The sequence below is a fragment of the Chiloscyllium plagiosum genome, unplaced genomic scaffold (genome assembly GCF_037043375.1).
Source record: "Chiloscyllium plagiosum isolate Xiang-an unplaced genomic scaffold, Cpla_swu_hap1 HiC_scaffold_47, whole genome shotgun sequence".
Classification (NCBI taxonomy): Eukaryota; Metazoa; Chordata; class Chondrichthyes; order Orectolobiformes; family Hemiscylliidae; genus Chiloscyllium; species Chiloscyllium plagiosum.
Genome location: NW_028270185.1, coordinates 20115195 through 20139306, shown reverse-complemented (window position 1 = coordinate 20139306; position 24112 = coordinate 20115195). Strand labels below are relative to the sequence as shown.

The 24112-nt window shown below is 44.3% G+C and overlaps 1 protein-coding gene across 1 annotated transcript in view; it reads left to right on the top strand.

The window, feature by feature from the left end:
• The window catches only part of LOC148136000 (uncharacterized), a 74504-nt gene extending 55688 nt beyond the window's left edge, over positions 1–18816 (top strand). The window contains exon 4 of the mRNA XM_087983961.1: positions 16214–18816. Within this exon, the coding sequence (XP_087840087.1) occupies positions 16214–16354 (141 nt within the window). The 3' untranslated portion in view covers positions 16355–18816. The remainder of the gene's footprint in view (positions 1–16213) is intronic.
• The last annotated feature ends 5296 nt before the right edge of the window (positions 18817–24112 follow it).

Genomic DNA, 24112 nt, shown 5'->3' with positions numbered 1-24112 from the left:
ATTCCATAGTTCCGTGATTAGCCTTGGGCTGGAAAATTATGACTGTTTAAAGGCAACTACACTGTTTTGAATAAAATGTTTTCCTGAAAATAAAACTTTCAAAGCAGGTCAGATTTTTTTACATTTGGGTAAGAAGCTCAGTAGATGCAGGTAGACTGGTATTTTGATGTCATGATTTGGAGATACTGGTGTTGGACTGGAGTGTACAAAGTTAAAAATCACACAATACCAGGTTATAGTCCAACAGGTTTAATTGGAAGCACACTAGCTTTCGGAGCGTCGCCTATCGAATTATCACCTGATGAAGGAGCGATGCTCTGAAAGCTAGTGTGCTTCCAATTAAACCTGTTGGACTATAACCTGGCGTTGTGTGATTTTTAATTTGGTATTTAGATGACAATCAATCATCCTATTTGTCAATTAATGTCAATTATTACTAATACAGATCATTAGTTAGGGCTCTGAAACTTAATCTGACCCTTATTGAGCAAAGATGTTTACAGTGTCTGAAACTTCATTGAAACTGCTTGTCCCTAAGTGGATTGTTGGCAAATCAGCACTGTATTCTGTCTGTCATTAACACTTGCCTACTCCCATACTGCATCATTGCCTTTCTCTGAATCCTGTCTCTGCTGTTGAAATGTACCCATGCGTTGACCTAACTTTACAAAGCCAGAGCTCATGCAAAGTTGGCAGTCACCTAATTCACACCCTAAGTTTCATTCTCGTATAAATATCCTGTTTGCTGACTTAGACTGGCTGCTGGTTCATCAGTGACTCCAATTCTACGTTTAATCTTTTGTTTTAAAATTCCTCCATGGAATCATCTTTCCTCATATTTGTAAATACCTCCACTTGATTGGTCTGTTCCCAATTCTGGCCTCTTGGGCCTTCTCCAATTTACATTCTTAGAACATAGAAGGTAGAACATTACAGCGCAGTACAGGCCCTTCAGCCCTCAATGTTGCGCCGCCCTGCCATACTAATCTACTACCGATGCAGGCAAAGCATTCCATATCCTTACTATTCTGAGTATATTAGTCTCCTTCCAATTTAGGTGCAATCCGTCCTTCTTGTACAGGTTACTTCTTCCCCAAAAGAGATTCCAATGATCCAAAAATGAGAATCCTTTTCCCATACAACAGCTCCTCAGCCATGCATTTATCTGCTTTCCATCACTACTGGCCATGCCTTCAGCTGCCCAGGCCCCAGGCTCTGAAACCCCCTTTCCCTAAAACCTTCCACCCTCCTCCTTTAAGGCACTTCTTAAAACCTACCAAGCATTTTGTTACCTGTCCTAATATCTCCTTGTGTGTTAGACCTTAGCAGTTTGCACATGTGAAATACTTTGGGACACTGTTCGACATTCAAGGTGTTACATGAATGCAGCTTGTTGTAGTTCAAAATAATTGGTGTCCACTTAGGATACATCCACCAATGAGAAAGCAATGCCAAAAACTGCCCCTCAGATCCTCCAGATTCATAAAATGTAAACAGTATAAATATTGAGAAAGGGAAACTAAGTGAAGTGAGATTACAGAATCTAATTGTAATTATTTGAGTGAAACACACTACCCTTTGAGTGGAAGGTTAACTGAGCAGGCACTAGTGTTTGCTAACTGTTTCTGCAGCATCGGGGCCCAACTTCCTTCCTTGCTACGTCAGGATGGGGAGGCTAAATGCCAAGTGTCCTAGATTTGGAGGAAACTAAGAAAATTAATTTCAAAGCAAAAGGCCACTGTGCAGAGAGGGCAGGTCTACTTATTGTCTTCAGTTCTGATCCTCTCTGCTGTCTAAAACTCTAGTTTTATTTGTGAATCTAAACCATAAGATCTTGGGTAGACCAAAAGTATATCCAAAGGCCCAGGCTAATGGTCACAACATTAGTTCAAATTCCACCACAAATTTGATTTTAATTAATTAAAATTAAAATTGAATTGAAAGCTAATTTCAATCAACTTTCCCGCTAAGCTGCTCAGCTGTGTACATGCAGCGCTCCTATGTTCTGTGAGCGGCAATTGGCGTCAACTTCTGGTTTTGGAAGATGCTGCTACAGAGTGGCAGTAAAGATAATTAGAAGGACCACTGGTCTCAATCTGAACATCAAACTATTGTTGATTGCTAAAAAAAATCCCTCCAGGTTCAAAAGGAAATCTGCAATCCCTATCTGGCCTGACGTACCAGACTAGGAGAAAGTGAGGACTGCAGATGCTGGAGATCAGAACAGAAAAATGTGTTGCTGGAAAAGCGCAGCAGGTCAGGCAGCATCCAAGGAGCAGGAGAATCGACGTTTCGGGCATAAGCCTCCTGAAGAAGGGCTTATGCCCGAAACGTTGGTTCTCCTGCTCCTTGGATGCTGCCTGACCTGACCTACCAGGCTCCAGACCAATTTTAATCTGGTTGATTCTTAACCGTCCTCTGTAATGGCCTAGCAAGCTGCTCAGGTCAAGACAAGTAGGGACAAGCATTAAAAGCTGACCTTGCCAATCAAGCCCACATTCCATGTAAGAATTAGAAAAATTCAACAACATTGTTGAACCCAATAACTTCCTTCACTTTTCACAGCTGGACATTTTCTGACTCAGTGAATAAGGATCAGGAATCTTTGTTCAGCGACAATGTTGTCCTAATCAACATTCAGTGTAAACCTGGAATCTTCCTAGTCTGTACCAAAACTTTTGTGAGCATTAACCCACTGCACTTGTTATTTTTCCTCTCTCACCACCAATCTCTCCTCTCCAATCCCTTTGCAGCGTTAATTCCATCTCCATGTTCACTTACTGGAACCAGGCTGCAGGCATATTTTCAGGCTCTCACCTTATGCCTGGGAGATGCCAGTTAATGCCAAGGTATTTTAAGGGGGCACTGATGTAGCTTGGTCTTGAGAGAGACTTTCAAAGAGGAGGGTGAGAACAGACAAAATTGAGGCACTTAGGAAATGGTGTCCCAAGCATTACAGCATCAATAGTAGATCTGTGGGGCAAAATAATAGATACTAATGACTACTGCCTGGAAGTAACAAGAAAATCTTGTACTATTAGATAGTGTTTCTAACTCAGAACATTTCAAAGCATTTTACAGCCAGTAAAGAAATTTTGAAACGGATTCAGTAAGAAACACAGCAGCCAATTTTCATGTAGCAAGCTCCTACAAATAACAATATGATAAACACTGCATAACCAGTTTTCATGAGATTCTCAGAAAAAGAACTCAACAATTTGTACTTATGTAGCACGTCTTAACATTGTAGCGACTTTCAAGAGAGCTTCACAGAGCATAATCAAACAGCATTTAACACAGATATTAGAGCAGGTATCCAAAAGCTTGATCAAAGAATTTTAAGAAGCTTCCAAAAGTTAGAGAGAAGTTGAGAGGAGGACAGGTATAGGACCAGAATTCCTGAGCACAGCTGCCAATTTGTGGAACAGCAAGAGAAAGCTTTGCAGAATAGATGGAGCAGAGACATCTAAACAGGATTGTTCAGAGGCATTTTAAAAACATTTAGGCAGGGGTCTCAGCCATAAATTTCAACTCATGAGTATTATAAGCTGATCAGGGGCACATGTGCAGTAGAATTCTTTAGTTTCTAGCGATTTATTGAAATTGCATTTCCCATTACATAATATTTCACAGTCTATAATTTGTCTAAAGTTAAAAATCACACAGGTTTCATTGGAAGCACTAGCTTTCGGAGCGCTGCTCCTTCATCAGGTTGTCTATAACGTGAAGACAGGATGAGGGAATGGAATTCTACTATCGCTGGGTTTCTGTGACACCGTGGTTGATCTCTTTCGCACATCAGTAACAGAATGGGACACAACTGCCCCACCCCAGGGGAGGTTAAGACATTCTGTTTAACACAGGCCCCTTCCTTCCTCACCCTCGATGGGACAAACGTGACGCCACACACACACGAACCGAGAAGAATGGCCTGTTTTCGGGCTGGTGACTTTTTCAAGGGTGAGGGGGGGGTAAAGAGGTTGGATGCAAACCAACAGATGCCCCTTCCCCCGCCCTGTCCTCAGCCTGACGCCTGGCGGGGAGTCTGCAAGGCCCGGGATCCGATGGAAGCCACGTTCATGTTGTCGTCGCCGCCGCCGCCATCGGCCTCGGCAGATGGACACACAGCCCACGGAGACTTTTGTGACCATCAAACAGACATCTGTCAGCTGGAGCGTCAGCAACAGGCTCCGAGTGCGGCATTCTGCTGCATTAGGGAGTGCGGCCGGACCGAGCAAAGTGTGAGTTTTTGTTTGTGTTTTTTTGGCTTCTCTCAGAAAACCGCCTGAGGCCGTCTTCCCGCCCAGAGAGGAACATGGCCGAGGCTGAAGCTCCACAACAGCGCGCTCCTCCCAGCCCACACTCTACCTTCCAAACAAACAAAAACAACACTTCAATATGAACCAAATAAAGAGCCATTTAAAACAAAAAACAGATTAAAGCTATCCCTTGTGGCGCACGTGGTGGGGACTTGTTGCGCGGCAAGATCCCTGAATTTATTGTCCAGGTGGAGATTAAAATGTAGTTTTCATAAACGAACATACCGTTGCTTCATTTTGAAGAATACAAGTCGAGCTAGATCAGTGCATGAATTCTGCTTTTTGCTGAGTTTTTCCAGCAATCTCTTTTTGTTTCTGATTTTCAGCACCCGCAGTTCTTCGGGTTTTTCTCCCCCTTGTTATATTTTACTGTTCTTTGTCCTTCTGGGAATTGACGAAGATTTCAACATTTCACCTCCCAAACCCAACTTTCAACTCTCCAAGCAGCTGTGGACCATGCCTTCCACCTGGGCCTCTGGATTTTCAAGACCCTGTTTTGGAGAGGCCAGAAGAAAATGCCTGACTGATGGACATTCCAGGGTGGAGCTGAGGAGTGCAGCAGGGGCATGGTCATCCCAGATGAACTGCTGAACTGAGATCTCTTCAGGTGAACAGAAAATCTGATCATTTGTTATTTCAAGGAATCTTGCTGTGTCCAAATTATTTCCCAGATTAACAACCGTGACTTCACTCCAAAAAAAACAGCAGTTTGTTGACTAAGAGTGCTTTGGGAAGTCTTGAGGTCATGAAGGACACGATATGCTGTGCATCCCTAAATCACTTAGACATGCTTACGGTCATGCAGCAAGAGAAAGGCAAAAAGTGGCTAACTGTTGGCCAATTAGCTTATCATCTATTGTTGGAAAAGTATTAGAATCAAGTTTCAAGGAAGTAATAGCAAAATATGTAGAAAATCATAATTTAACCAAGCAGAATTAGCATGGCTTCAGGGAAAGGGAAGTAGTCACTGAATAATTTATTAGAGTCATAGAGATATACAGCATGGAAACAGACCCTTCGGTCCAACTTGTCCATGCTGACCAGAAATCCCAACCCAATCCAGTCCCACATGCCAGCACCTGGGCCATATCCCTCCAAACCCTATCTATTCATATACCCATCCAAATGCCTTTTAAATGTTGCAGTCGTACTAGCCTTCACCACTTCCTCTGGCACCTCATTCCATACACATACCACCCTCTGTGTGAAAAAGTTGCCCCTTAGGCCTCTTTTATATCTTTCCTCTCTCACCCTAAACCTATGCCCTCTAGTTCTGAACTCCCCCACCCCAGGGAAAAGACTGTCCATTTATCCCATCCATGCCCCTCATGATTTTATAAACCTCTATAAGGTCACCCCTCAGCCTCTGACACTCCAGGCAAAACAGTCCTAGTCTATACATCTTCCTATAGCTCAAACCCTCCAACCTTAGCAACATCCTTGTAAATCTTTTCTGAACCCTTTCAAGTTTCACAACGTCCTTCCGATAGGAGGGAAACTAGAATTTACACAATATTCAAAAGTGGTCTAACCAATGGCCTGTACAGCTGCAATATGACTTCTTGACTCCTATACTCAATACTTCTATACTCTATTCCTGATGAAGGGCTTTTGCCCGAAACGTCGATTTTCCTGCTCCTCGGATGCTGCCTGATCTGCTGTGCTTTTCCAGCACCATTCTAATCTAGACTCCTATACTTAATACTCTGACCAATAAAGGAAAGTATGCTAAACGCCTTCTTCACTATCCTATCTATCTGTGACTCCACTTTCAAGGAACTATGAACCTGTCTTAGAGTTTTTCAAGGAAGTCTCAACTAAAGTGGATAGAAGGGATGCAGTAGATATGTTGTATTTGGACTTCCAGAAGGTATTTGACAAGGTACCTCGCAAAGGTTAAGTCATAACTGCCCATGGTGTTGTAGGTAGTATAATTCAATGGATAAAGAATTGGCAATGGGCAGAAAACAGTGAATGAGGATCAGGCTTATTCAGGTTGGTTCCACAGGGATCAGTGCTGGGACATGACTGTTTACAATATACATGAATAACTTGGTGGAAGGAGGTGAATGTACTTTAGCCACAAAAACAGATGGAAAGACAGGTGGCAAGAGGGACATAACAGTTTACAGAAATATAGAGAGAGGTTAAGTAAGCAAAAAAATTGGCAAATATGATCATTTTGGAAGGGAGAACAATATTATTTAAAGGGATTAAAATGCAGAAAGCTGCATCACGAAGGGAATTGTAAATATTTGTAATTAAACACAGAAAGCTACGACATAAGTGCAGCAGGTGTGCTAATGGATCATTGGCCCTTATTTCAAGGGATTGGATTATAAGATTAGGGAAGTCTTACTGCAAGGTGCTGGTGAGACCACATCTGAAGTACTGAGAGTAGTTTTGGTTCCCTTATTTAAGGAGAGATATTGAAATCAGTTCAGTGAGGGTTCACTAGGGTAATCCCTGGTATGGAGAAATTGCCTTATGAGAAAAAGCTAAATAGATTGGGACTCTACTCACTGGAGTCAGAAGAATCAGAGATGATTTCATTGAAACATACAGGATTCTTAGGGATCTTGACATGGTAAATATTGAGAGGATGTTCCCCTCATGGGAGTTTAGGGCAAGATGCATAGTCTCTGAATTTAAAACTGAGATATGGATGAATTTCTTCTGAGAGTTTAGAGTCTTTGGAATTACTTGCTATAGAGAGCTGAGGGGATAGAGTCCTTGTGCATATCTAAAGCTGAGATAGATTCATAATCAGTAGGAGGATCAAGTGTTAAGGGGGAAAATGCAGGAAAGTGGACTTGGGGAATGTCAGATCAGCCATGATCCTATTGACTGGCAGAAGAGGTTGACAGACCGAATGGCCTAACCCTGTTCCTATTTGTTATGATCTTATGTTGCTAATCTAAATGCCTAAGCTCATCATCTAAGGAGTGTGTTGAAATCCTCAAAATACCAGTCTGTACATTTAATTCAGTTGGAAAAGTAAATCTGGAAATAGAAGTTGTGTTTTTAGTAATAGTGACTTAGTGGTTTGTAACAAACCAAACCGGTTCACTAACTTCTTTTCGGGAAAGAAACCAACCAAATCCATCGATACCAGTTCCTCAAAACAACTGGGCATGAGCAGAACTTGCCATGTTTGTGGATGATGCCCTATCTATGAATCAACATTACAAGTATTCCGATTGGGATGTTTTACTGTTGAATCATAGGAGTATCTAATGTAAGCTTAAGCCCATCCTTGACCCTGTCTGTTACCCACATTGTGTACATTTTCAATCATACTACAAAGTAAGAACTTACATTTTTATGACAGTTTTGAGGTGCTCAGAACATCATAAGGCATGTTACAGTCTTTGCAAGTACTTTTGAAAAGTAGATCCTGTCTTAATGTGGGAAACCCATGAGCCAGTTTGTTCACAGCAAGCTCCCGCAAATAGCAATGTGATATCTTTTGTGTGGTTGGTTGAGAGATAAGTATGGCCTATGAGATGTTTTACATTCATCATAGAGGTTGGATGAGGGCTCTTTGTTTAATATCTCCTTCAAAAGACAGCACCCCTGACAGTGCAACGCTTCCGTACTAGTGCACTGGAGTGGCAGCCTGGATTTTTGTGCTGGGGTCTCTAGAACATGACAGGAACCTTCAGCCCTCAGATTCAGAAGGGGATTGAAACCAACCTCAGTTTGGGTTTTTAGGAAGTTTGATGGTAATTGTCATGATCACCATTACAGAAGCTTTTCAATCTCACTGTTGAGTGATTGGGATTGAACCCATGTCCCAGAGCATGAACCTTTTGGATGACTAGTTCAGTGATATTACCACAATGCCAGTGTCTCCTCCAGGGGATATATGGGTGAATTGGCATTGTGGGATCATTTGCATCCACCCAATTTAGGGAGATGAGGCCACAGTTTCACATCTCATCTGAAAGACTGAGCCTCTGATGCTACAGCTTCCCCTCAATAGTGTACTGGCTGTAAACTATTTGTGTGCAAGCCTTTGTTTGGGATTTGAATCCAGAATGTTGAGAACCAGTTGAACTGCAATTACAAGCATCACTTGAAGGACATGAGAGAGTTAAAGGAATAGGTAGTTGGTTTTGTAAAGTTAGTTGAAGGTGGGAAGAGACTTCTGTGAAGTGCCAAGTCTGATGAGGACCTGATTGGCAAACAGTTTCTGTGCTGTGAAATTCCATCTAGAAAGTTTGGTTTCACCCAATTCTTTTAACTTATTCATGGGGTAAGGGTATTGCTGGCTAGGCCAGCACTTATTAACCATCCCAAATTGCCCAGAGGGCAGTGATGAGTTAACTATGTTTCTGTGGGTCTGGAGTTACATGTCAGCCAGACCAAGTAAGGATGGCAGTTTCCTCTTCTAAAGGACATTAGTGAACCAGATGGGTTTTTCCCAACAATCAGCAACAGTTTCATGATTACCATTAGATTTTTAATTCCAGATTCTAATTGAATTCAAATTCCATCATCCGTCAAGGCAGGGTTCGAACCTGAAGTCCCCAGAACATTATCTGGGTCTCTGGATGAACAGTCCAGCAATAATACCACGAGAAAATTGTCTCCCCATAAACAAAATTATTCAACATCAAGGGAAATGAAAATCTCAGAGTCATTTAACAAACAACTATATGCTGAAGGGAATTTTCGGGTTTTCTGAAAACAATTGACCTTTGAGCTGGTTGGTCTCCCACAGTCATGATGATCTTATCATCTTCAATGTCCTGTGACATTGTTTGTTAAAGGCCCAGGGAATCACCCAATGGGCCATCAACAATCCTCCTTCACGCATGTCACTAAAACAAAAACAGTGAACACATCCTTCCCCACAGTGTGGGATCCTGCTGTGTACTACAGGCTTAGTGCTTCCATTATAAGGTCTTGTTCAGGCTACCCAAATTTTGTCTCCAATTGAAATGCCTAGCATCTGTGTGTTAACCACTCACTGTGATGGGAAACTGAATTAAAATCAACTTGGATTAGTAGTGATCCTTCTTAGCGTTTTCTCACGAAGGAAGTGTCACATGATATCAGTGCATTGAATGATACAGCTCAAAAGGAGGCTATTCAGCCTTCATACATGTGCTGGCTCTTTGAAAGGAGGAGAATGTGAGGTCTGCAGATGCTGGAGATCAGAGCTGGAAATGTGTTGCTGGAAAAGCGCAGCAGGTCAGGCAGCATCCAGGGAACAGGAGAATCGACGTTTCGGGCATAAGCCCTTCTTCAGGAAGGGCTTATGCCCGAAACGTCGATTCTCCTGTTCCCTGGATGATGCCTGACCTGCTGCGCTTTTCCAGCAACACATTTCTGGCTCTTTGAAAGCACAATCAAATTAGTTCCGTTCTTCCCATGTAGCCTGGCCTACTTTTCCTTTTCAAGTATTTAACACAGGGCTTCCCAAAATGTGGATTGTGACCCCAGTGGGATTGCGGATCAGGATTTTGGAGTTGTGACCATCAAGTCAGTTTGGACTCAGTTTTGACAACTGCAAGGCCCTATTAAACATGTGCAATTTCTTTCTGTCAATAGGTGGGATAATTTTCTATTCCATGCTGATGTGAGTGCAGCCTGTGAAATGAAAATGGGCCTTTTTTTTATGGCAAACCCAAGTATTTTAAAACCCTCAGCACTGGCAAACAAATATTTACTCCTCCCTGGTCAACAACTCAACCTTTCTGACCCAACCACTGCTCGGTAACATTTTTTGCGCCATTCCCAGATTTTCACTGCTGTCACGTAATTCAAGGCATGAAACTGGCGTGACATAAGCTTATTCAGTGTTTCTCTAAATTTTAGTTGAAGAATGTGCTGCTGGAAAAGTACAGCCGGTCAAGCAGCATCCAAGGAGCAGGAGAATCAATGTTTCGGGCATAAGCCCTTCATAGGAACGAGCTATAAGGAGCAGGAGAATCGATGTTTTGATTTTGATGAAGGGCTTATGCCCGAAATATGGATTCTCCTGCTCCTAGGATGCTGCCTGACTGGCTGTGTTTTTCCAGCACTACACTCTTCAATTCTGATCTCCAGTCCTCACTTTCTCTAAATTGTGTCCTATTTCATTTGAAAGTTATGATTCAACCTGGTTTTGTTTTAGTACGGGGTTCAACTCATCAGATAATCACAGGTCTGACCTCAAAGATTTTCTTCAAGCAGGATTGATTCATAATATATGCGCGCATAATGATTCAGCTGTTGGCATCTCTGCCTGAAACTGCTCCAGTTCTGACCTTCTGACCTTCTAGCAGGGTCTCTACCATTGAGGCTATAGTTATGTATGGCATCCCTCTGCATATTAATGACACCCTACTCCACAGTTTCCCATTGGGCTGTACATTGCAGGATGGAACAGCTCTCTGCTCATTATTCACCTCATCACCTTTGTGGAACGACGAGTAGGCAATTGGGAGGGCACAGAAAAGATTCACAGGAATGAGTGGTTTTGAGGATGAGGACCTTCACTTCCATGGATAGAAAGAAGAAGCTGAGACTGCTGCTCTCTGTTGTAAGGGACACTGTCTGCTGACTCCTAGTTCTGCAAAGGTCTTCTTTGGGTACATGAGTTGTGTTGTATATTTATAGGGCTTACTAGAAGTGAATAGCGAAGGACTCGCAACAAGTACATCTTCAACCGAAAAGTCACGTACGTGAGTTACACTTGAGTTTGTTGTTTAACGGTAAGACAAGAGGTTGCTTAAATTGGGGATGATTCACTACAATAATACTGGCTAAGAGACATTGTCATCTCCTAAGGGACGGTAATTGTGTCTATGCTACACTTCTGTTAGACTGGCTTAGAACTAATATAGATCTGACTGGTCCTTCCCCAAGACAGCCATTTATATATCAGTGGCTGGAGCTATTGTAAAGCTTCTGAGTTGACCCTTTCAGGCTAAATGCCTCTTCGAGTCATAGAGATGTACAGCATGGAAACAGACCCTTCAGTCCAACTCGTCTGTGCCGAGTGGATATCCCAACCCAATCTAGTTCCACCTGCCAGCACCTCGCCCATATCTCTCCAAATCCTTCCTGTTCATTTACCCATCCAGATGCCTTTTAAATGTTGCAATTGTACCAGCCTCCACCACTTCCTCTGACAGCGCATTCCATACACGCACCACCCTCTGTGTAAAATATTTGCCCCTTAGGTCCCTTTTATATCTTTCCCCTCTCACTCTAAACCTATGCCCTCTAGTTCTGTAATCCTCCACCCCAGGGAAGAAACTTGTCTATTTACCCTATCCAAGCCCTCACGATTTTATAAACCTCTATAATATCACCCCTCAACCTCCGATGCTGCAGGGAAAACAACTCCAGCCTGTTCAGCCTCTCCCTGGAGCTCAGATCCTCCAACCCTGGCAACATCCTCATAAATCTTTTCTGAACCCTTTCAAGTTTCACAACATCTTTGCGATAGGAAGGAGACCAGAATTGCATGCAATATTCCAAAAGTAGCCTAACCAATAGCCTGTACAGCCACAACATGACCTCCCAACTCCTGTACTCAATACTCTGACCAATAAAGGAAAGCAAACCAAACGCCTTCTTCACTAACCTATCTACCTGTGACCCTACTTTCAAAGGAGCTATGAACCTGCACTCCAAGGTCTCTTTGTTCAGCAGAACTCCCTAGAATCTTACCATTAAGTATATACGTCCTGCTAAGATTTGCTTTCCCAAAATGTAGCACCTCACGTTTATCTAAATTAAACTCCATCTGCCACTTCTCAGCCCATTGGCCCATCTGATCAAGATCCCATTGTAATCTGAGGTAACCTTCTTCACTGTCTACTACATCTCCAATTTTGGTGTCATCTGCAAACTTACTAATTATACCTTAGAGCTTCACTTGGAAAAGAGGAGATTGAGAAGATTTGACAGATATTCAAAGTCATGAGCGTCCTGCACAGAGTAGATAGGGAAATGTGTTCTCATTGGTGAAAGGGTCAAGAGCAAGAAAACCAGATTAGAAAAAGAATAAATGGCCTCCAATGGTGACAAGAGAAAAAAAACATTTTATGCAATTGCTCTTGGTACCCAGTTTGCACTGCCTGAGAGGGTGGGGGAAGCAGAATCAATTGTGTTTAAGGACCTGAAGAGGAAAGATTTGCAGAATAACTGGCCGAGCATAGGGATGGGGGAATGCTGTCACCATTTTGTGATGCTGTTTTGTGAGCCATTCAGGCTCGACTGTCAATTCTGTTCAAATAAGAAAAAGAGTTTCAATTCCTGTAAATATTGATTGTGTTCCTATCTGGCATTCTTATCTTAATGCCTTTCAAAAGTAAACATTCTCAAATTTATCAGAAAGTTGAGAGTTTGAGCCTCACAGGGCAGTCCAAGCACAATTTAGACTAATATGGAATGCAGCATTATGAGTATTCTGAATTGCCTCAGGCACTGTTCTCTGGATGAGATATTAAACCAAGGCCCATACACACATTTATGGGAGTGTTAAGAATACCATAGCCCTAGACGAACAGGTTTGTTCTTTGTTAAACCAACACCACTGGAAATCAGCTGGGCAGGTTGCCATTTGTGAGAACTTCATGTGCACAAAGACCTGCCTATGTAGTACTGTCACTACACTGCAAGTTCAAATAATTTATTGCTCATGGAGTGTTAGGAGTGGTTATTAAGATACACTGTATGGGAGATCAGTTTACTGTGATCAGTGTGATCTAATATTATGCTAGCTATCTTGTTCTGTTTCATTAGTCGAAGAGTGCAATGCTGGAAAACCACAGCCGGTCAGGCAGCATCTGAGGAGCAGGAGAATCGACGTTTCAAACCTGAGCCCTTCATCTCCTGATGAAGGGCTTATGCTCAAAACATCGATTCTCCTGCTCCTCGGATGCTGCCTGACTGGCTGTGCTTTTCCAGCACCGCACTCTTTGACTGATCTCCTGCATCTGCAGTCTTCACTTTCCCTGTGTTTCATTAAAGGTTGGTACATGATGCTAACTCCTAACAATGATTGTTTTCCTGTTTCTTTCCTGTTCCCTTCTCCCTGCAGGCATTTGCACTGTGCTATGTTTTACCAGCTGTTACAATAACAAAGAGACAATAAAGCTGCAGATGCTAGAATCCAAAGTGCAAGGGGAGCTGCAGATCGGGGGAGCGTGGGTGGTGAGATAGGAATAGGTGAACACAAGTAGAGTGTACGATCTGGTTGGTGATGGCTGGATGTGGTGGGGAGAAGTGGGTGTGGGAGAGAAAGAAGATTGGGAGGGGGCTGGGCTGGGGAGTGGGGTGGGGGTGTGGGAAGGGGTGCGGGGGTATGAGGTGGTGAGGCAGAGGGAGAATTGGAGGGGTACGGTGTATAGTGGCGATGGATGGGTGAGGAAGGAGAGCATCCTACACCCAGGCTGAACTGGAGCAGTTCATTAACTTCGCCCACAACTTCCACCTGCCCTCAAATTCACTTGGTCCATCCCTGACACCTCCCTCCCCTGACTTCTCCATTTCCATCTGCAGTGACAATCTCCAGACGGACGTTTACTATAAACCCACAGACTCTTACAATTATCTGGACTACACCCCTCCCACCCAAGTATCCTGCAAGAATTCCATCCCGTTCTCCCAATTCCTCTGCCTCTGCTGCATCTGCTCGGACAAAGAGACATTCCACACCCAAGCACCCCAGATTTCCACCTATTTTGAAAAATGTGCTTTTTCTCCCTCTGTCATCCAGACAGCGCTCCGCTCTGCTTCCTCCATTCTCCGCTCCATTGCTCTAAACCCTCCCCCCCTCTAAACACAATAAAGACAGGGTCCCCTTGTCCTCACCTACCACCCCATGTCCTCACCTACCCCCCCACCAGTCTCCACATCCAATGTATCATCCTTAAACACTTCCGCCAACTCCAATTAAACCCCACCACCAAGAATATCTTCCCCTCCCCACCCCTCTCTGACTTCCGCAAGGACTGTTCCCTTTGCCAGTCCTTGGTTTGTGCCACCCTCCTCACCAACCCCACCAAACCTCCACATACCTTCCCCTGCGACCGCAAAAGATGCATAACCTGCCGGTACACCACTCCCCTCACCTACATCCAGGACCCCAAACAGCCCTTCCAGGTGAAACGGAGGTCCACCTGCCACGCTTACAATCTAGTTTACTGCATCCAGTGCTCCCGATGTGGTCTTCTCTACATCAGGACGACTAAACCTACAGGAAAAAGTGAGGACTGCAAATGCTGGAGATCAGAGTCGAAGAGCTGGAAAAGCACAGACGGTCAGGCAGCATCCGAGGAGCAGGAGAGTCGACATTTCGGGCATAAACCCGATGAAGTGGACCTCCCAGTCATCGCCCATTTTAATTCCCCTTCCCACTCTCTTTCCGACATGACCATCCTTGGCCTTGTCCAGTGCCATACCGTATCAGATTGCAAATTGGAGGAACAACACCTCATCCTCCCCCTGGGCAGCCTCCAGCCCAGAGGACTCAACATTGAGTTCTCCAATTTCAAATAACTTAGAACTCAGAATCACTAGTGTGGAAACAGTCCCTTCAGCCCAACAAGTCTACACTGACTCTCCGAAGAGTAACCCACCCAGACCGATTCCCTTATTTCTCCACATTTTTCCCTGACTAATGCATCTAACACTATGGGACAATTTAGCATGGTCAATTCACCTAACCTGCATATCTTTGGATTGTAGGAGGAAACCAGAGCAGCCAGAGGAAACCCACGCAGACACGGGGAGAATGTGTAAGCTTCACACAGACAGTTGGCTGAGGCAGGCATCAAACCCGGATCTCTGGTGCAGTGAGGCTGCAGTGCTAACCACTGTGCCACTATCCCATCCCAAATAACCTCCTATCCCGTCCCATGACTCCCTTCCCAGTCCCTTCCCCTCCCTTCCATTCCTCTGATCGACCCTTCCTTCCAGCTACCAACTGGATTCATTCCTCCCATCGACCAACCAGGCTGTACCCTCTACCTGTGTTCACTTATCCCTACCTCACCACCCTGCACCCCCCACCCCTTTATCTGCAACTCCCCCTACACCCACCCCCCAGTCCTGAAGAAGAGTTATACCCAAAACGTTGACTTCTTCACCTCTTAATGCTGTCTGTCTTGCAGTGTTCTTTGAGCCTCCTGTTTGTCTACTTTGGTTTCCAGTATCTGCAGTATTTTTTTGTCTCTAACTCTGTTAAAATAACAAAGGCATGTAAGTAGACTATATGATCTGTTGAGCCACCTCTGCCATTCAATATGATCATCTCTGGTTTGGGTCTGAACCCCATCGTCCGTTCTTGTATCCCTTGTTTCCTTGAAAAGCCAAATCTGTCCGTCCCAGCTTTCAATATGATCAACAATAGAACATTCACAATCCTGTGTGGTAGAGAATTCCAAAGATTCACAACACTTTTAATGAAGAAATGTCACTACATTTAAGTCCAAAACAATTGGCTCCTTATCCTGAGACTGTGGCCCCATATTTGTTTCTGCTACCCTGAAACCAACATTTACTTTAGCTACTTTCTTTTTTATGTACTTTTAAGAATCTTACAATCTTTTCTTATATTCCTGGCTAGTTTGCTCATTTTTTTTTCCCTTTTTGTCAACTTTCATGTGGCGGTTGCTGGTTTCTAAAACACAATTGTTAGGCTTTCAACTGGTTTTTGCAGCCTTATTCAATACTATCTTAAAATAAAACAAGGAACTGCAGGTACTGCAAATCTGAAATGAAAACAGAAAGTGCTGGAGCAACTCAGCAGGCCTGGCTTTATCTGCATGGAGATAAATAGATAATTTTTTTGAGTCCAGTGGCAAAAGGTTACTGAAAGGTTACTGGACTCAACGTTAACTCTTTTCTCTCTCTTTCTCACTGTCTCGTTCTCTCTCTCTCTATTTCAGGTATGCGGTCCAGGTTATGTTTGCTGTAAGCCATTTGGCAACGAAGGGTTTATACAATGTGAGGCTGGAAAGGCACAGCAAGTCAGAGAGCATTGGAGGAGAGGGAAAGTTGACATTTCGGATCAGGACAGTAGGGTTTGATCCTTCTCACAAGCCCTTAAACTCACAGGAAAGCTGTTTGTTGCTCTGGCAGCCTCCAATTTGAGAACACTTAACAAAGGGATCAAAACTGGGATCTACTGGGCTGCAAGTGTCTCTTTGCCACGACATGTTAGCTACCCTCTCCTTCCCCTGTGTCACTGTTTTTGGACCTGTAAACTTGATAAAAGTTAATCTGACCTTGTATCACTGGAGCTTGCAAAACTGGATCCAGCTCACAATATTTTGTCAATTGTCATCAGTCCTTGTCTTGACTGGCCTCCACTTAAATGTGGTCATAATTAAATGCGAATTCCTTTTTATCGCCTCCCACACCAGGTGTAGTCCACGTGGTACTGGTTGTCACTGTGTTTTTGATACTATTCTAACTCCAAACCTTCTAATCTTTAACTATTGTTGTGTCCTCGATCTGTGCCTTTGTTCCTCAATACTGTGTTTGCATCTTTAGTTGGCTCTGTCTTCTTGCCAGAACCCTAAAATGGTTAGAATCAAAGTCACTTGAATAGAATGCCTTATGACCATGGCAAGATTAGAGTGGTGCTGGAAAAGCACAGCAGGTCAGGCACCATCTGAGGAGCAGGAAAATGGACGTTTTGGGCAGGAGCCCTTCATCAGGAATGACTGTGGTATGCTATCCTTTCATTTCCTTCTCTCTGCAGCTTTTGAAATGATTGAAAACCTTGTCCTTCTCTGATGCTTCTTCCCTTGCTTCATGACTGTGCTGCAACCTTTAGTTCTACTCTTACATCTGTGTTGTTCCTGAACTATGAACAGGTTGGAAAGGGAACAAGATGGAGAGGGGTGGAGGAAGGACTGAGGTAAAACAAGTTGAGAAAGAAGCAAGTTTGTTATTTCTCATTAGGCAGTTTCCATGAGAACCACTGACTCCAGTATGTAATCTTTGTCAGGACTGTTATTTGGCTTATCAGTGATGGAGGAGGTATCGGGCTAGATTTTACAAGGAATGGCAATCCGTCAGATCGTTGCTCTCCTACTTCTTTACATTAAGCAAGAGCTCTGTATTTAAAGGAGGAGATTCTGATCATGGACGTACACCATGTATCTTAAATCCAACTGTGTATTTCCTTCTAATGCAGGATGGTCAACGGTAGGCAAATTGTATCCTCTTTTCTGTGGCATTAGTTTTTATATTCTTTTAAATGCCCAGCAACACAGCCAGCTATTTTGACAGTACCTGTGAAAAGGTATGTTATGTTTAAGGTTAGGGTGTCAGATAGGTAGAGTGCAAGGGCTCAAAATGGGAATGTGACTAGAAGAGTGACCGAATATTTAAGGTATGTTGGATGAAGAAGGGAGGTGTCATGTATTGCAAGGGTGAGGGCTCAGCACACCGATACAGAGGTGTTCTGTGTCCTGGGATATTGGAGGGTATTGTCTGATGGCAAGTGAGGTGGAAATATTGGAGGGAGAGTCATATTGGGTCTAGTGGGTGTCAAGTCTGGTAGCATGGGAGGTTGGGTGTCATGTTTAGTTTAGCAGTGGAGAGGAAGGGATGTAGGGTGCTGCAGAGGGAGTGCATGTCAGATACAGCAGTAGGAAAATGTGGGATAGAGTTGGGTCATGGGGAGAAGGTGGGTGTCCGGTCTAAGAGTGGGTAGGAGGATGTAAGAATTCTGGGAGCAATTCTGGTGTGTGATAGGTTGGGTGGTGAGTTTAATAATTGTCCAGGAGTCAGATAAATAAAAACTCTGTTAAACGTTTCCTGGGTAACCATTTTCTGCAGAGGATCTCTCTGAATTCTCCAATTTAAATGAATAATTTTGGAGGATTCCAGTATAAGGGATTACCCAATGGAATGTTCCATTTACCAGGCAATTCTGAGCCTGCTACAACAGTGTTTTGACTATCTATTTATTGGAAAATCTGGGCCATGGTTATTGAGCATCCAGTTGATGACTGTGTGATATTTGCACATGGTGATCAGTAGCCTGTTTGAATTTTACCTTCCTAACTATAGACCATGTTGTTGCAGTGTTTCTATTCCACTTTATCTGAGAGATCAACTACATTGACATAGGCTGGGGATTCAAACAGAGACCTTGATGCTGTGTAAACTCAGAAATATTGGGAGCTGGAAATAAATATCCTTTTGCGTGAACCTTCACATTGAATGTACTGTGTGGGGAGAAGCTATTAAAGCACTTCATCATCTCCTTCAGCTCTCCCACCTGCAGTACAATAACATCTACAGGCTTAGGGCCAGGAGGAAGGTTCCAACTCCACACAATCAGAACAGGGATTGAATTTTTGTGTTTTTGACACCAAACTTGTCCACACTGGTTGTCCAGTCTTCTAAGGAGTCCAAATTGTTGTGGCATCACAGACTTCTACAAGTATGCTGTAGCCTGGACCCTGGGACAGCAATGGCAGAAGCTTCCAATTTCTTTACCATGGATGACCAGAGATCTTTCGGTCTCTGACCACCTGCTGTCAGAAAGATTTATAGGTTAGTACATTTTGGCTGCATTGTGTATGCACCTTCCTGAATTGTCAAGTCCTAGTGTTTGTGAACCTAGAACTTATGGTTCACAGGCAGATGCAATGCCCATTGTAATGGGGAGGTGGTGGCAATATTAGCAGTCTAGAACGTGAAGATATGCGTTCGAATCCCACCATGTCAAATGGTGAAATTTGAATTCAATAAAAGAAAATCTGTAATTAAAAACTAGTCTAACGACAACCATGCAACCACTGTCAATTGACTTAAAAACCATCTGGTTCTTGAATTCCCATCAGGAAAGGAAATTAGCCTTACCTGATCGGGCCTACATGTGACTCTAGCTCTACAGCAATGTGGTTGACTCTTAACTGTATTCTGGTAATTAGGGATGGGCAATAAATGCTGACGTAACCAACAGTACCCAAATCCCATTATTAAATCAAAAATGACAAGGTCTCCCCTGGATAAGCTAATGCTAACTGCTAAAACTTGGAGTTAGTCAATTCAAGAAGAAACTGAAAAAAACTGCCATTTTAAAAGGGGTATAAGGGGGTTTCATAGCACAATGGGTAGTGACCTGAATGCAAACTCCACATTTAGATCCCACTCTAGGGCATGATGGCCAAAGTAGGGGGAGGGGGGTGCATTCATAACGTGGCTAATCAGGTTAAGGATCAACTTGTAAATTCTTCCAACACATGGAAATGGCAGATAGTAAAGCAGAAAAAACTCTGGTAGCCGTGATAGTTAACACAGTGAAGCCTCTTTTCATCACTATTCACAGTTTCACATTTCGACATGCATGAATGCAAATGTGGGCTCCTTGTGTGCAGTGTAACAGTTCACACAGGAATATGGAGACAGAGAAACTTGGACTGAGGTCCAGAACATTTAAACTATGAGATGAGTGAACTGGTTTATCTCTTCTCTCCTTGCACCCCAAACAGCAAATACACTTAAAATATTTTACTGGCTGTAAATTGCTTCGAGACATCTCAAAGTCTCAAAGGGTGCTACTGAAAGGCAAATTTGTATTTAGAGTAATAAAGTCATAGAGATGTACAGCATGGAAACAGCCCCAGGGTCTAATTCGTCCATGCTGACCAGATATCCTAACCTAATCTAGTCCAATTTGCTAGTACTTGGCACATATCCCTCTAAGGTAAAAACAATGACTGCAGATGCTGGAAACCAGATTTTGGATTAGTGGTGCTGGAAGAGCACAGCAGTTCAGGCAGCATCTGAGGAGCAGTAAAATCGAATTTTCGGGCAAAAGCCCTCATCAGGAATAAAGGCAGAGAGCCTGAAGCGTGGAGAGATAAGCTAGAGGAGGGTGGGGGTGGGGAGAAAGTAGCATAGTGTACATCGCCAGACCACAACAACACGACGGTTGGAGGAAGAGCGCCTCATCTTCCGCCTAGGAACCCTCCAACCACAAGGGATGAACCCGGATTTCACCAGTTTCCTCATTTCCCCTCCTCCCACCTTGTCTCAGTCAAATCCATCGAACTCAGCACCGCCTTCCTAACCTGCAATCTTCTTCCTGACCTCTCCGCCCCCACCCCAGTCTGATCTATCACCCTCACCTTAACCTCTTTCCACCTATCGCATTTCCGACGCCCCTCCCCCAAGTCCCTCCTCCCTACCTTTTATCTTAGCCTGCTGGACACACTTTCCTCATTCCTGAAGAAGGGCTTATGCCCGAAACATCGATTCTCCTGTTCCCTGGATGCTGCCTGACCTGCTGCGCTTTTCCAGCAATACACTTTCAGCATAGTGTACAATAGGTGAGTGGGGGAAGGGATGAAGGTGATAGGGAGGAGGGTGGAGTGGATAGGTGGAAAAGAAGATAGGCAGGAAGGACAAGTCATGGGGACAGTGCTGAGCTGGAAGTTTGGAACTAGGGTGAGGTGGGGAAGGGGAAATGAGGAAACTGTTGAAGTCCACATTGATGCCCTGGGGTTGAAGTGTTCCGAGGCGGAAGATGAGGCGTTCTTCCTCCAGGCGTCTGGTGGTGAGGGAGCAGCGGTGAAGGAGGCCCAGGACCTCCATGTCCTCGGCAGAGTGGGAGGGGGAGTTGAAATGTTGGGTCACAGGGCGGTGTCGTTGATTGGTGCAGGTGTCCCGGAGATGTTCCCTAATGCGCTCTGCTAGGAGGCGCCCAGTCTCCCCAATGTAGAAGAGACCACATCGGGAGCAATGGATACAATAAATGATATTAGTGGATGTGCAGGTAAAACTTTGATGGATGTGGAAGGCTCTGTTAGGGCCTTGGATGGAGGTGTGGGCGCAGATTTTACAGTTCCTGTGGTGGCAGGGGAAGTAGCCAGGATGGGAGGGTGGGTTGTAGGGGGGGGCATGGACCTGACCAGGTAGTCACAGAAGGAGCGGTATTTGCGGAAGGTGGAAAGGGGTGGGGGGGTAAATATATCTCTGGTGGTGGGGTCTTTTTGGAGGTGGCGGAAATGTCGGCAGATGATTTGGTTTATGCGAAGGTTGGTAGGGTGGAAGGTGAGCACCAGGGGCGTTCTGTCCTTGTTACGGTTGGAGGGGTGGGGTCTGAGGGCGGAGGTGTGGACGAGATGCGTTGGAGGGCATCTTTAACCACGTGGGAAGGGAAATTGCGGTCTCTAAAAAAGGAGCCATCTGATGTGTTCTGTGGTGGAACTGGTCCTCCTGGGAGCAGATACGAAGGAATTGGGAATACGGGATGGCATTGTGGGAAGAGGTGTAATCCAGGTAGCTGTGGGAGTCGGTGGGTTTGTAAAAAATGTCAGTGTCAAGTCGATTGTCATTAATGGAGATGGAGAGGTCCAGGAAAGGGGAGGGAGGTGTCAGAGATGGTCCAGGTAAATTTAAGGTCAGGGTGGAATGTGTTGGTGAAGTTGATGAATTGCTCAACCTCCTCACGGGAGCATGAGGTGGCGCCAATGCAGTCATCAATGTAGCGGAGGAAGAGGTGGGGAGTGGTGCCGGTGTAATTACGGAAGATCGACTGTTCTACGTAACCAACAAAGAGACAGGCATAGCTGGGGCCCATACGTGTGCCCATGGCTACCCCATTGGTCTGGAGGAGTGGGAGGATTCGAAGGAGAAATTGTTAAGAGTGAGGACCAGTTCGGCCAAACAAATGAGAGTGTCGGTGGAAGGGTACTGTTGGGGACATCGGGAGAGGAAAAAACGGAGGGCTTGGAGGCCCTGGTCATGGCGGATGGAGGTGTAGAGGGATTGGATATCCATGGTGAAGATGAGGCGTTGGGGGCCGGGGAAACAGAAGTCTTGGAGGAGGTGGAGGGCGTGGGTGGTGTCTCGAACGTATGTGGGGAGTTCCTGGACTAGGGGGGATAGGACAGTGTCGAGGTAGGTAGAGATGAGTTCAGTGGGGCAGGAGCATGCTGAGACAATGGGTCGGCCAGGGTGGTCAGGCTTGTGGATGACAATGGGTCGGCCAGGGTGGTCAGGCTTGTGGATGACAATGGGTCGGCCAGGGTGGTCAGGCTTGTGGATGACAATGGGTCGGCCAGGGTGGTCAGGCTTGTGGATGACAAGCCCTTCCTATTCATATACTCATCCAGATGCCTTTTAAATGTTGTAACTGTTCCAGCCTCCACCACTTCCTCTGGCAGCTCATTGCATGCATGCACCACCCTTTGAGTGAAAAAGTTGCCCCTTAGGTTTATTTTATACCTTTCTCCTCTCACCCTAAACCTATGCTCTAGTTCTGGACTTCCCCACTGCAAGGAAAAGACCTTGTCTATTTACCTCGTCCATGCCCCTCATGGTTTTATAAACCTCTATAAGGCCAGGTGGACGTGATCTTTGCGAACTTCAGAAGGCATTCAACAAGGTTCTACATGGTAGACTGGTTAGCAATGTTAGGTCCCATGGAATACAGGGAGAATTAGCCATTTGAATACAGAACTGGTTCAAAGGTAGAAGACAGAGGGTGGTGGTGTAGGGTTGTCTTTCAGACTGGAGGCCTGTGACCAGTGGTGTGCCACAAGGATCAGTGCTGGGTCCACTACTTTTCATCATTTATATAAAAGATTTGGGTGTGGATATAGGAGGTATAATTAGTAAGTTTGCAGATGACACCAAAATTGGAGATGTCGTGGACTGCGAAGAAGGTTACCTCAGGGTACAACGGGATCTTGATCAGATGGGCCAATGGGCCGACGAGTGGCAGATGGTGTTTAATTTAGATAACAGTGAGATGCTGTATATTGGAAAGGCAAACTAGAACATGGTAAGGTCCTGGGAGCTTTGCTGAATAAAGAGCTCTTGAGTGCAGGTTCATAGCTTCTTGAAAGTGGAGTCGCAGGTAGATAGGATAATGAAGAAGGCATTTGGTATGCTTTTCTTTATTGCTCAGAGCATTGAATATAGTACAAGACATTGGTTAGACCACTTCTGGAGGACAGTGCGCAATTCTGGTCTCCCTCCTATCAGAAGAATAGGAAAGCTGTGAAAGTTGAAAGTGTTCAGAAAAGATTTACAAGGATGTTGCCAGGGTTGGAGGATTTGAACGAAAGGGAAAGGCAGAATCGGTTCTTTATTTTTTTAAAAGAATTTCTCTTCACAGGAGAATTACTGAATCATTGGTGCTGACTGATAATTGGAGAGGGAGGTTTGAACTTGAGGGGGAAAAGATTGTGCAATAACAGGGCCAGTACTTGTATCGAAAACTAAACTAGGGACTGTACATATTTTGAATAAATAAAAATAATCCCCCCACTTATTCCCTATTTGTCTATCCGAATCTGTCATCATTCATAAACTTCATAATCATAAAGATGCAATTTGTAAATAACCCCCAGGTTCCAGATCCCATCAAAACAGTTTTAGTTTCAGTTCCTCAAATTAATGATCAAACCTCAGTGTACAGTGACATTTCAAAATTTGTGGTTGCCAAGAAACGTGGAAGGATTGTAAACTGTGGGAAGAATGATACAGAACTTAAAAAGGATATGGACAAGTTGGTGGAGCAGGCAGGCAGTTGGCAGTTGAAGAATGATACCGTGAAATGTGAAGTAAAGAGGAAGAATGCAGAGCGACAAAACAAAAAGGTTACTATAGTAGGGAATCTGCAGGAGTAGAGGGACTTGGATCTTATCATGGGGGTCTGGGCAAATTGAATAGGGAGAAACTGTTCCCACTGTTGGAAGGCTCGAGAACCAAAGGGCATGCATTTAAGGTACAAAGAGTCATCTGGATTCAACGTTGACTTGCTGTCTCTCCATGGATCCACCTGACCTGCCGTGATTGCCAACATTTTTTGT